At 42.4% G+C, this 12,311-nt stretch overlaps 1 protein-coding gene across 1 annotated transcript in view; it reads left to right on the forward strand.

Moving 5' to 3' along the window:
• Positions 1-8,083, forward strand: part of LOC134223496 (protein suppressor of hairy wing-like) — a 29,223-nt gene extending 21,140 nt beyond the window's left edge. Inside the window, exon 8 of the mRNA XM_062702665.1 lies at positions 6,596-8,083. Within this exon, the coding sequence (XP_062558649.1) occupies positions 6,596-7,754 (1,159 nt within the window). The 3' untranslated portion in view covers positions 7,755-8,083. The remainder of the gene's footprint in view (positions 1-6,595) is intronic.
• The last annotated feature ends 4,228 nt before the right edge of the window (positions 8,084-12,311 follow it).

The following is a 12,311-nucleotide window of genomic DNA, read 5'->3' on the forward strand; positions in this document are numbered from 1 at the left end:
TTGAAATATCGAAAATCCCGGGATACACGGGACAAAATTATTTTTTTTACTTCAAGCTTACTAATAGTTTTTAAGCTAAAAATGAATACCCAACGCCAAGGAGAGCTCCCTAACACAGAAAACACAAAACTAAAAGAAGAAAAAAAAACTAAAAAAAAAAAAAAATGCCCTATGGCGGTCTACTGACTGATACTTCTGCCAGCAACTGCAGCTCTCTTATATTTAAACAATATTCCTTGATATTGCAAAAGAGCAGATACATCTAACTGGTACATGGTTCCTACTTATCTTCCGTCTACAACGAGAAGTCGCACACATATTTTGTAAATTTACATTCATTTTGATGCAGGACGCAAAAATAAACGTTTTGATTTTATATCTAAATTGATTTAATTCATTGATTGATGTGAAAATAGTTGTAATACATCAAATAAAATTTATATTTGCATTTCTATTTTATTTTATTTTTCGATTCTATTTTACGTGTAATTTAATTTGCATTACACAGTGTGTACGCCACGTTAATCTTCTCGGTCCTCCTAATACTATGTTCGGCTACATATCGCACGACCTTCCTTCTGTCAAACTTCCGTATGAAGGGGAAGGGAAGAATATCAGTACACTGATATTCTTTTCATACGGGAGTTTGGCAGAAGGAAGGTCGTGCGATATGTGCCATCACAAATATTGCCCTCCGCTCGCTTTCAAATCGACTTCTATAAAAAAAAACCCAGATTAATCCATCTAGCGGTGATGGTGCCTTTCTCGACCTTCGTAAAATGTGTGTGCTTGAAAATAGATGAGCTAGTAGCTAGGAGTAAAAAAGACAAATTTCTTTGTCCGTTCTATGAAAATCAGATTATTTATGGCAAAGATATTGTAGATACAGTTGAAAACCGAAAATCATATTTTGTCCCATTCCCGGATGTCGCAACTGCATCGCGAGTGGTGCCCGACTATGGCACAGTTGCGCACTACTCGCGATGCAGTTGCAACATCCGGAAATGCGAGAAAATGCGATTGTCGCGAGACCTCAGTTCGGTTTTCAGCTTGATCTACAATATGCTAATAAGAACTTCGACATTTCTGTTTCCTTTTCCAATCTTTTTGACATACATACCCCTGTTTTATTTTACCCAGGTCATATATTTTAAGGATATCACTTTTGGATGTTAGTTGAACTGAAGCTCCAACTACACAAAAAGAAAACGAAAACGTCATTCCCATCAAGCGAGCGGAGGGCAATATTTGTTATGATATAAATCTCATGACCGTCTTTCTGCCAAACTCCCGTATGAAGAGGGAGGGAAGTGTATCAGTGTGGAAGCATCCGAAAGTTCGTTTTCGGAAAGAAATTATAGCCTTTCGGTACAACTTTGTTGCACAAGAAAGGCAAAAAGTATTTTGGCCATAATTTCTAAGGTAATAGTCCAATCTGGCCAACTTTCAATAGAAAATAATAGAACAGGATTCCGCGTCTAATATGCAATTTGTTGTGAGTAAATCGGTTGAGGGTAAGTTCATTAAAAGTCAGCTAGACTTTTTTACTCGCTTTTTTATAACACATAGTATATTTTGGCCATAATTTCTGTGCCCATGGTCCGATCTTCCAAATTTTCAATTGAAAACAATACGACAGGATTCCGCGTCGAATGAAACTTGTTGGAATTAAATCGGTTGAGGATAAGTTCCAAAAAAGTGAGCTAAACTTTTCGCACTTTTGGTGCGCGCACACACACAGAGACATCATCTCAGTTTGTCGAGCTGAGTCGATTGGTATATAACACTATGGGTCTCCAGGCCTTCTGTAAAAGTTTGGTTTTGGAGCGAACATACAGCCTTTTCGTATAAAAAGGCAAAAAATGGTGTTACGGCCATAACTTCCGATCCCATAGTCCTATCTAGCCAATTTTCAATAGGAAACAATGGGAAAGGATTCTGCGTCGAATGCAACTTGTTGCGTGTGAATCGATTAAGGTTAGGTGTCCGAAAAATGAGTGACATTTTTTGTGATTTTTATATAAAAAAAAGGTATTTTGGTCATAACTTCCGATCCCATAGTCCGACCTGGCCAATTTTCAATAGGAAACAATGGGAAAGAATTCTGCGTTGAATGCAATTTGTTGCGAGCACATCGGTTGAGGATAAGTGCCCAAAAAATGAGTGACATTTTTTACGCGATTTTTACGTATAACTTTGTATTTTGGCCATAACTTCAGATTCCATAGTCCGACCTGGCCAATTTTCAATAGGAAACAATGGGAAAGAATTCTGCGTTGAATGCAATTTGTTGCGAGCAAATCGGTTGAGGATAAGTGCCCGAAAAATGAGTGACATTTTTTACGCGATTTTTACAAATAAATTTGTATTTTGGCCCTAACTTCCGATCCCATAGTCCGACCTGGCCAATTTTCAATAGGAAACAATGGGAAAGAATTCTGCGTTGAATGCAATTTGTTGCGAGCAAATCGGTTGAGGATAAGTGCCCGAAAAATGAGTGACATTTTTTACGCGATTTTTACGTATAAATTTGTATTTTGGCCATAACTTCCGATCCCATAGTCCGACCTGGCCAATTTTCAATAGGAAACAATGGGAAAGGATTCTGCGTCGAATGCAATTTGTTGCGAGCAAATCGGTTGAGGATAAGTGCCCGAAAAATGAGTGACATTTTTTGCGTCGTTTTGTGCTCAATTCGTCGAACTGAGTCGATTTTTATATAACACTATGGGTCTCCGGGCCATCTATAAAAAGTTTGTTTTTGGAGCGATCATATAGCCTTTACCGTATACTTAGTATACGAGAAAGGCAAAAACATTCTTCATGCCTGCCGTATCCTAACGTATCAATTCTATACTTTCGCCTCTAATTCTATCAAGAACATGTACGTCTAAGTTTGGAAGATGATATTAGCATTTCCATATCATCATCCCGGGATTTCCCGGGATATACAAAAATTTCCATCCCGAATCCCGGGACAGCAAAAATGGCCGGGAATGGAAACTCTAGGCCTAATGGTTTGCTCGGCCTAGTAGCATTCGGCCAAATGGCTGAATGGGATTGGTAATATTTTAGTAAAACCCATCTTAAAATTCATGATAAAGTACTTTGTGATGATTGTAGGAGTGATTCTCTAGAATTACTTCAAAAATTTATTGTGTGATGGACAAAATCATTTTTCCAAGAGTGTTTAGCTCGTAATGCTCCAAACATTCACAATAACGAATTTTTTATATTTATGTTGACGAATCGTTTACCGTTTGTATAAAAGTAACGGGCAACTACAACACAAAAGTCTTCAAAGGAATTGAGGCCTACAGAACAGGCTAATCTCTCGAAACTCTATATTTTTCATTAAAAACCCTGTTTTTGTCAACTTAGAGTTGTTAGTCACTGCAATATCAAGCTGGAAAGTAAAAAAGTTAAATAAAAGTTAGTTATGGGCCCATAAATGATTCGCCGTGCTTGGTTACGCTTGGTTACGTCTCGTCGATACTCACACCGATAAAAGATTTACTCGAAATTAAAAAAACTCTCATAATCATCATTACGTCATCACCAATGTTTCGACTAATTTTGATAACCAGTTATAGGTGGAAATCGCACAAATGGTATTGCAACCATCAAGATTTAAATTTTCGACCGAGGAACTACATTCATTAACTTACTTATGCAGGTTATGCATTCGACAGGGGACAAAGCCTTGTTCATCACTATTGAATTTGATAACGATCGACCATTGCTTTCGAAGCATTCGGACCTGGTCAGTAACGACTGCACAATCAAGATAGTAGCGGTTTCCTCCCTGTAATAGAGGTTGGCAATGCATCCGCAATTATCCGCGACTGCGTTCTGAAAATAATGTTCCGTTCAAACGTTCTTAATTGGAGATGACAATGCACGCAGTCGTCAGTGGAATTGCAGAAAAAATAACAAGGCATCGAGCGCTCATTTGTATGACCGCAAAAAAAACTTTCCCCCGAATCTGGAAGCGTTACGTGGACGACATCTTTGCAATAATTAAAGAACGCTTCCTCCCACAAACACTTAATCTGCTAAACTCTAAACATGGAACAATCAAGTTTACGGTTGAGAAGGAACAGAACATAACCTTCCCTTTCTTTGACCTTCTGATCACCAGGGAAGACGACAACATGTTGAAGTTTGCTATCAATCGAAAACCTACGTCCACCGATCGATACATAATATCGGAATCTAAACATTTTGATGCACAAAAGCAAGCCGCCTTTCATTCGATGGCGCACCGGCTGTTAATATTTCAATGGGGGAGATGGAGCTCGAAGCGGAAAAAAAATTGAGATCCATAAAGCAGCGAAATTGAACGGTTACAATGAAAACTTTATTCGAAAAATTCTTAGGATACATGACAGAAAAAACACCTACAAAACGGCACTACACTGCAACCGGAAAAGGAGGAGGTTCGCCAAAACCACTGCCAAACCCCACCACGTCCTAGGCAGGCCTTCTAACTTGCAGAGGCTGTGGGAAAGGGTCATAAAGTCCTTGGACATAGTCCCTGCTATACACATGTGGAAATGTTGGTTTGACAAATCGATTGTTGTGAGTGATTCGACAATGCGGCCAATTTGGAAATCTCGGGCTCATTCAGTAGCCGCTAAGTAGCGAAGGCCGCCGGGGGTCCTTCGTAGGTCCTTAGTTGGTTAAAAGCTCCAGTCCAGCGCACTAAGAGTGGTTACCTCCAATACATTTTTCAAATCAAAAACTTCCACTTCATGTACATATTTACATATGAGTTTTCAGAACATTGTAAATTAATGTCCAAGTTGGGTAGTTTAATATCCGGAACATAGAAAATTAACTTTGATTGAAATAAATGAGTACATTTTAGCATGTTTTGGGTATAAAAAATAGTATTTTGGCTAAAACTTCTGATCCCATAGTCCGATCTGGCCCTGAGACGAGACCTGCAAAGACGCTGCTTCTTTTCTCTTGTTTTGACACTTGTTCTTCTTTTCATCACAGTTGACCATCGAGTTTCAACTGTTTACTTGACTGTTTCACCTAAGCCCCAGGTGGACCCTTCTGAGCACAATAAAAGTGTATCCAATTCACGAAATAGTTAATTCATTTTCATAAGGATTTTTATATCGGGAACAAAACACAGGTTTATTACTGATTATTAACAAGCTAAACGGAAGGTTTGGAATACTCGTTAAAGTAAAAATGTCTTGGTAAAACAAAAATGATGTGGAATATTTTATTTGGGATACCAATACTTTCACTCAAAAAGCTGCTGGTTGCACCTGACAGTTCGTGACAGCAGTTGACTGGCAGCAGCTGAAGTTACATTTTTTCCTCTTTGCAGGTCTCGTCTCAGATCTGGCCAATGCTCAATAGCAACAATGGGACAGGAAAATTTCGAAATCGAATTTTTATTTTGCATGCCAAATGTCTTAGAAAAGTAAGCCAAATACAAAAATGTAATCGTCCCTCTTTGTAACCAGTTGGACCACGTCCTCTACATAGGCAGCATCGAGCCCAAAACCGGTAATTTTGTTTGAACCAATAAGTGTTGTGTCCAGCTACACCAACGTAACGAAACATGCTGGGCCATGATCACAACCGAAGTAGACGAGCGGCGCGTAACCCTCGATCGTCACCACCGCACTGCCACCAGGATTGCTGAAGGTCTTTCCGTTTCCTGAGCTGCTGAATCGTCGAGCTCAACCAATTTATCAGCATTGCATACTCGATTGCAAACAAAACATCCCTTGTACTCTCATAGCATGCACACTTATTTTTTTTTACCGGGATCTCAGCAATTTGTTCAACTTTCACCGAGATTCGCACAGCCAAGCTCCAGTAAACATGTTTTTCGCCTAGATATCTGTCAAAGTAGCTGAAAATCAGCAAATAATTTGCCGAAACCCAGCTAACAAGCCTCATTTTTGATGGGATATCAGTTTTTATTTTGCTGGCCACACGGCTGTGCGGATTTTGCCGAGCTGCAGAAATAAAAACTGAGTGTGTGGATATTTCCTCTTACCACTCATGAAAATAATGTTTATGTACATTGAATAATTTTATCATTTGTGTCTGGGCTTGGGACTCAGGGCTCTATGATCATGTCTAGCATCTCGCTGTATCCTCTTTCTGCACTCGAGGCATCCTTGCCGACAGACACTTTTAATTCTTCTTTTCGCCTTTCTCGTACATCAAAGTGTTGCTTATTGGAAAATTTCCTGATCGGACTATGGGATCGAAAAGTTATGGACGAAATAGGATTTTTATTTAAAAAAAATGCTATACGTTTTATATTTAGTATAGTACGAGGAATGCAGAAACACCGCGAGGTGGATTAATCAGGGTTTCATTTGTTGGCATACTGTTTTTTGCCTTTCTCGTATATTTTTAATTGTGCAAATAAAAATGTTCAAAAATTTACTGCTAAAGGATTTTATACATCACTTTTGCAGGTTTCATTCAGAATGTGGAGACAAAAATAGTATTCTAAATTTGAAGTAATACATCTTCCACTGGAAGATGGAGTTCATCAAAAAATTTAAACCCGACCAGTCGTTTAAAATTGTGAATTTTCTTTTTTTCTTTCTAGCGAGTGTCCGGATGCACTGTCGCTGATTCCACCTAAGAAGGAACCGATACAGCAGCAAGTTCTACTGGAAATAGAAGAAGTTCACGGAACCATCGAACAAGCCATGGAAAGCGAACAAATGGAACTCATGCATGGAGCTGAAGATGAGCAAATGCTGGAAATCGATGGCATGCATGGAGCTGAAGATGAGCAAATGCTGGAAATCGATGGCGAAGTGTATCAAATAACTCCGCTCGAAGACATTCGTCTGGTGAAGATCAACACTAGACGGAAGGACAGCATAAACGAACCTCTACAGACCAACGAAATGTTCGTGGATGAGATTGAGATTGCTACACCAAAATTGGAGCCCGTTCCGGTAGAAATTAGAAAAGCGGTCAAGATAAAACGCAGCCTGTCGGTCAAACCGACGGAATTGAGTCTAGTACAGGAAGAATTCATAACTGCAGGGCCGGCAATAAAAAAGAATGAACCAGAGAATGTGACCCCTGTTAAAGAAGCACCAAACAAAAAGAAGTTGCGCAGCTTGTCGGTCAAACCGCCGGATATGAGCCTAGTTCAGGAAGAATTCATAACTGAAAAACCTGTAATTAAAAAGAAAGAACCAGCTAGTGTGACCCCTGTTAAAAAGGTCCCAAATAAAAAGAAGATGTCGGCCAAACCGCCGAATATGAGTCCAGTGCAGCAAAAAATCATAACTGCAGGACCTGTAATAGAAAAGAAAGAACCAGCGACCCCTGTTAAAGAGACACCAAATAAAAAGAAGATGCGTAAAGCTAAAGCTAAGGAACCCGTTAGCCGTCCGATGATAATACCAGCTACTAAGATAAAAATCGAACAGGACGATAGCATGCCAATCTTCATGAGCGATGCGATGCTGAGAGAGAAAATTTCTGAACTGCTGTGCATGCTGATCGACGAGGAGATGCTCGTGGAGTTTGGATGGCCGAAAACACCCGTGGATCGGGTCCTGGGTGAGGTGATACAGCGCTGCGGGCATAAACCGGTTGCCGGTGTGGAGTACGGTGACATCACCACGCGCATGCGGGAGAACACCAAGATTCTGTTCTCGCTCACGATGGAAGACGACAACATCCGGACGCTGCTCAACAACCACACCATTGACGAGGTTATTATGAGCGTGCTGAAAAGTAAGTGAATGTCGTAGTCCGAAGCTACGGGGAGTAAGTTAAGTGCAATTACAGTGATAGGGCGGTGGATTCAATTAGAGGCCTTTTATTCAACGTTATACCTGTTTTACATCACTCTTTTATAATCGGCAGTGACCGATGATTGTTTAAATATTTAGGTTTCTAATTTCTCTATTCTGCAAGAAATGTACTTTTTATAAAAAAAAATGAAATTGTTTATAACAATTGTATTTCATAAGCAAATTAATTAAAAATATAGAATTACACTTTTCCCTTTATATAATAATTTCAACATCATTATATTCATCATCTTAAATAAACACTAAAAAAATTCAAACACTTTTTTTCTGTGAACTTTGGCAAGTATAAATATTTGAAGAATTCCTTTTGAAACGCTGTAGTTGGACCTGAAACAAAATCTCTGTTTATCGGGTTTATCAACGAAATATACTATTAGTTCGAAGCTTCTCAATTGAGTATAACATTACAAGGTTTCAACGACTATGATTCTGCTGCTAGGATTTTCTTAAGCTTTCTGCTTTTGGCAATTAGCTTATACAATACACCCATGTTCTTGTTTACGTACGAAAGCATTTTCGAACGAAAGTTAATGCGCATTCCAGTTTACGCCAGCAAAATCAAATGGGATTCGAGTGTCATTCGATAAACATCACGAAATTTGAGTAGTCGAACGGCACCAATATGTGGAATTGGTGCCGTTCGACTACTCAAATCACGTTGACCACCTCATTGTAACCAAACTCAATTGGAAATACGCGACATGAGTTGGAATTACTTATGAGATAAAGGCCGGGTGTCACTGACTGGAAACGGCGAGTGGCCAATGGCTAGGCTGTCGTCCGTCTCCTAAAACCGTGGCGGACCTTGTAGCACGCTGTCCAATCCTGCCGCCAAGCTTTGCCTGCTGGGTGGGAGTAGGCTCAGATGCCCTTTCCTGACTTGCGCTGATCTGGCTCTGAACACGTAAGTGTCAACCCTCTGCATGGCCTCCCTGCATACCGTAAGGCATGTAAAGATAACCATGGGATCATTAAAAGCGACTACTCCAGTAGGATTCGACACCAGCCGCAAGGAGGACCCAATTCAAAAGAGTGAATCCAAAAATAATTATTTTGACGATGCGTTAGGCATGAAGGTGGTAAACCCCTATGGCAAGGGGGGTTTGGTGAGGTCTCCTTCCAGGGAGGCGGAGAGCGGAGTGACGGAGGCTGCAACTAACTGTCTCCTCAGCAGTGAAGGGGTATAGCCCTATAAGCACGCTCGGCGGGCTACTACCCGGGAGGCTGGTAGTCGCCGACTAACTCGATTATATAATCGAGTTCGCGGCGCAAGGCAGAACATCTGTAAGGAACTGAAACAGAACCTTCGGATGCTCCGCCAGGCTGTTTGAGTCGCAAGACAAGAACAGAATGCGTTCATCAGGCGGGTGGTGGGAAGAGAGAAGGCCATCAAAGGTGCCCAAACCGATGCCTTCTCCTTCCTTGGAGGAGCGATCATGGCTCAAGAGGCGATTGATTTTGCACTGACGGCCAATGAAGAAAATACTGCGCCTAACCCAAAATGGCTTAGGCAGCAATCCGGCGAAGGCGCTCAGATCAAAGCCAAGCGACGTACGACCATAAAGCGAAAACGTCGTCTGGTTGGAGCAGATAAGGGTGCAGAGGTGCCCGAAAGGCGTCGACCCCAAAAGACGACTTCTTGGCCCAAAAAGTTGAAAGGCACCAACCAGACGCAATTCGCCGGCCGCAAGAGGGTACCAGCCGACCGGTGCCACCGACAGACAGAAAATCCCTGGCAAGTGGTCAGTAGAGCAAAGGGGAAGTCGAACGCATCTCGATCCGCGAAGAAAGCTAAGGACGAGGACGAGAGGCGAGGCATTGTTGATGAAAACTGATAAAACCGTACAACGTCACTGTCGATAACGTCAATTGGGTGGCATACGGGTCTAGGATGGCGGCTATTTGCACGACGGGACGGTACTCGATCCAAGAGGTAGTACACTCCTAGGTTGAGAGTGTCGCGATAGCCAAGATCAATGGGGTGTTTTATTGTAGCTGTTATGCCCCACCAAGGTGGCCATTAGAACAGTTCAACCAGATGAGGCTATCGTCCGACCTAGTGGATCGTAAGCCGGTCGTCATAACAGGAGATTTTAACGCTTGGGCAGTGGAGTGGGGCAGCCGCTGCACCAATCGAAGGGGTAAAGCGTTACTAGAAGCGCTAGCGAAGCTCGACGCAGGGCTAGTCAATGATGGTTCCGCTAGCACGTTCAGAAGAAACGGGGTCGAGTCATGGATTGACGTAACGTTTGTCAGTCCTGGTCTGGCACCAGACTTGGACTGGAGGGTGGACGAGGGTTACACCCATAGTGATCATCTAGCAATTCGCTTTAAGATCAACCATGGCGTGTAACATCCGAGGTCCGGGGATCCCTGTGTAACGTTGTTACAAGAGCTAGGCCATTAAAGTACAATTTCAATCAAATCACTTACGCTACGCACATAGTAAGAAATTTGAAGCATGGGATAAGCAAGTGTTATTCGAGTACTTTTTAGGAATCATTGCGCTCCTGGTGGTGGATGAATGAACCACAATTTTAAAAATCCGTCGTTATGTAAATTTGTTTTTATATTCACCCTTATTCTTGTATACGTACGAACGCGCTTTCGAACGAAAGCTGATGTGCATTCTCGTTTACGCCAGCAAAATCAAATGGGGAAACGGTTCGAACGAACTGCATTCGTTCGAAAGTTTCGTTCGTCCGTAAACAAGAATAGGGGTGATTCTCATCACTCTTGACCCTAACTAGATGCTTCATCAGTTCATATTTGCACCCCGGGCCTGTCGAAGGTCGCCACACCTTCATAGGAATCTACTAAGTCATCGAAATTGAACTGATTCCGAACCGCCTCGAAGCAAATTGTGGGAGAGTGTGCACACTGGTAGCTCGAACCTCTCCATTCGTTGAAGTAGCGCACGAATCGGCCATCCAACGGTACTCGTTAGCGGAGATTTGCACCCAAGTCCAAGTAGGACCGTCCATTGGCCATCGCCCAATGGGAGTGAGCGCCTCACACTAGTCGCTTTCGCTACGTAAACGTCACCTAGGGTACCGTCGCCTGTGGCGGCCATCTCGTTAGTCTTCTGCAGTAGTTCCAACCATCGTCAGGGGAGAGCCCATCAGCCTCGGTATTGCTGTATGCGGTTGTCAATACGATTTGTTCGGTTTAGCCTTCTATTTCGAAAGAACTCGCCTTGAGGAGTTCAGCCGGGAAATAACTTGCTGGTCCACATGGTCGGGGTTCAGCCAAACCGCACCAAGCGGCTTTTCGACTAACTTGTGATATTTTGTTCGTAAAAGGACAACGGAAATAGTTTCATAGCAATTTAAACGTACATTTGCAGTAGGATATCCTCAGTTATGGGGTTGAGGGATACCCGATACGATTTACGATCAATTAAATCTGCTAAACCAAACTTGGAGCAAAAATATCGGTATTTTTTCTCTGGCGCTTGGTGCGTTTTGGCTGAACCCCGACAACATGTAAGTAGAATTCAGCTACTTGCTGGGCGCTAAAGTGGGCTTAGTTGAATGGCTTAAGACCTCAGAATCGAGAACCGTTACACCTGTCAGGTCCGTGGGTGGAGGACCAATCACTTCGACAGCGAAGTTTTCACCGGGGCCCTGAGATTGGAAGCCAACACTGAAGGACTTAGCGGGGATGCGTTGTTAGCTATACTATAACGCGCGTGCGACGCCACCATGCCGAGGAAAGCCCTGCCGAGAAATGGCAGACGCCCGGTATACTGGTGGAGTGCTGAGATTGCGGCCCTTCGATCAACCTGCCTCAAGGCTAGACGAAGGATGCGACGTGCCCGCACCGAAGATGAAAGGTCGGACCGCAGAGAAATGTTTCGAGCTGCGAAACTTGCCTTTAACAAGCCCATCAAGATCAGCAAGAGAGCGTGTTTCGACAACCTATGCGAAGGGGCCAACGCGAATCCGTGGGGTGGCGCCTACAGGATAGTGATGGCCAAGACCAGTGTTGTAAAATGTCATTTACATTCGTTTGCATATTTTTCCCAGAACTTTTTTCAGGAGTTAGCTATCAGCTCCTGAGGTATGGCGAACTTATAGCGCTTAAATGTGCCTACAACTTTGTCTAACAAGACATTGCTGTAAATATGTAATCTGAGGCGTGGGAGGCAAAATGTCATTCAAATGACATTATGTCAAATGACACGTGACATTTTGAAGAGTTTTGACTTTCCAGCCTCAGATGTTATATTTAGAGTAATGTACCCTTGGACAAAAATATAGCCCTACTCAAGCGTTATGAGTACATCTAAAATTATTAAGTAAATTTGGCTTCTGAAGAAAGTTATGATCAAATTAGTCAAATGACATGCAGATGACATTTTACAAGCCTGGCCAAGACCAAAGGAGGCTCTTCATCCCCCGAACGGTCCCCGGATAGGTTGGCGAGGATTATCGATGTACTCTTGTGGCTCCGGTGACGAACGAAGAGTTACTCGCGGTGGCC

Source organism: Armigeres subalbatus, chromosome 1 (genome assembly GCF_024139115.2).
Source record: "Armigeres subalbatus isolate Guangzhou_Male chromosome 1, GZ_Asu_2, whole genome shotgun sequence".
NCBI lineage: Eukaryota > Metazoa > Arthropoda > Insecta > Diptera > Culicidae > Armigeres > Armigeres subalbatus.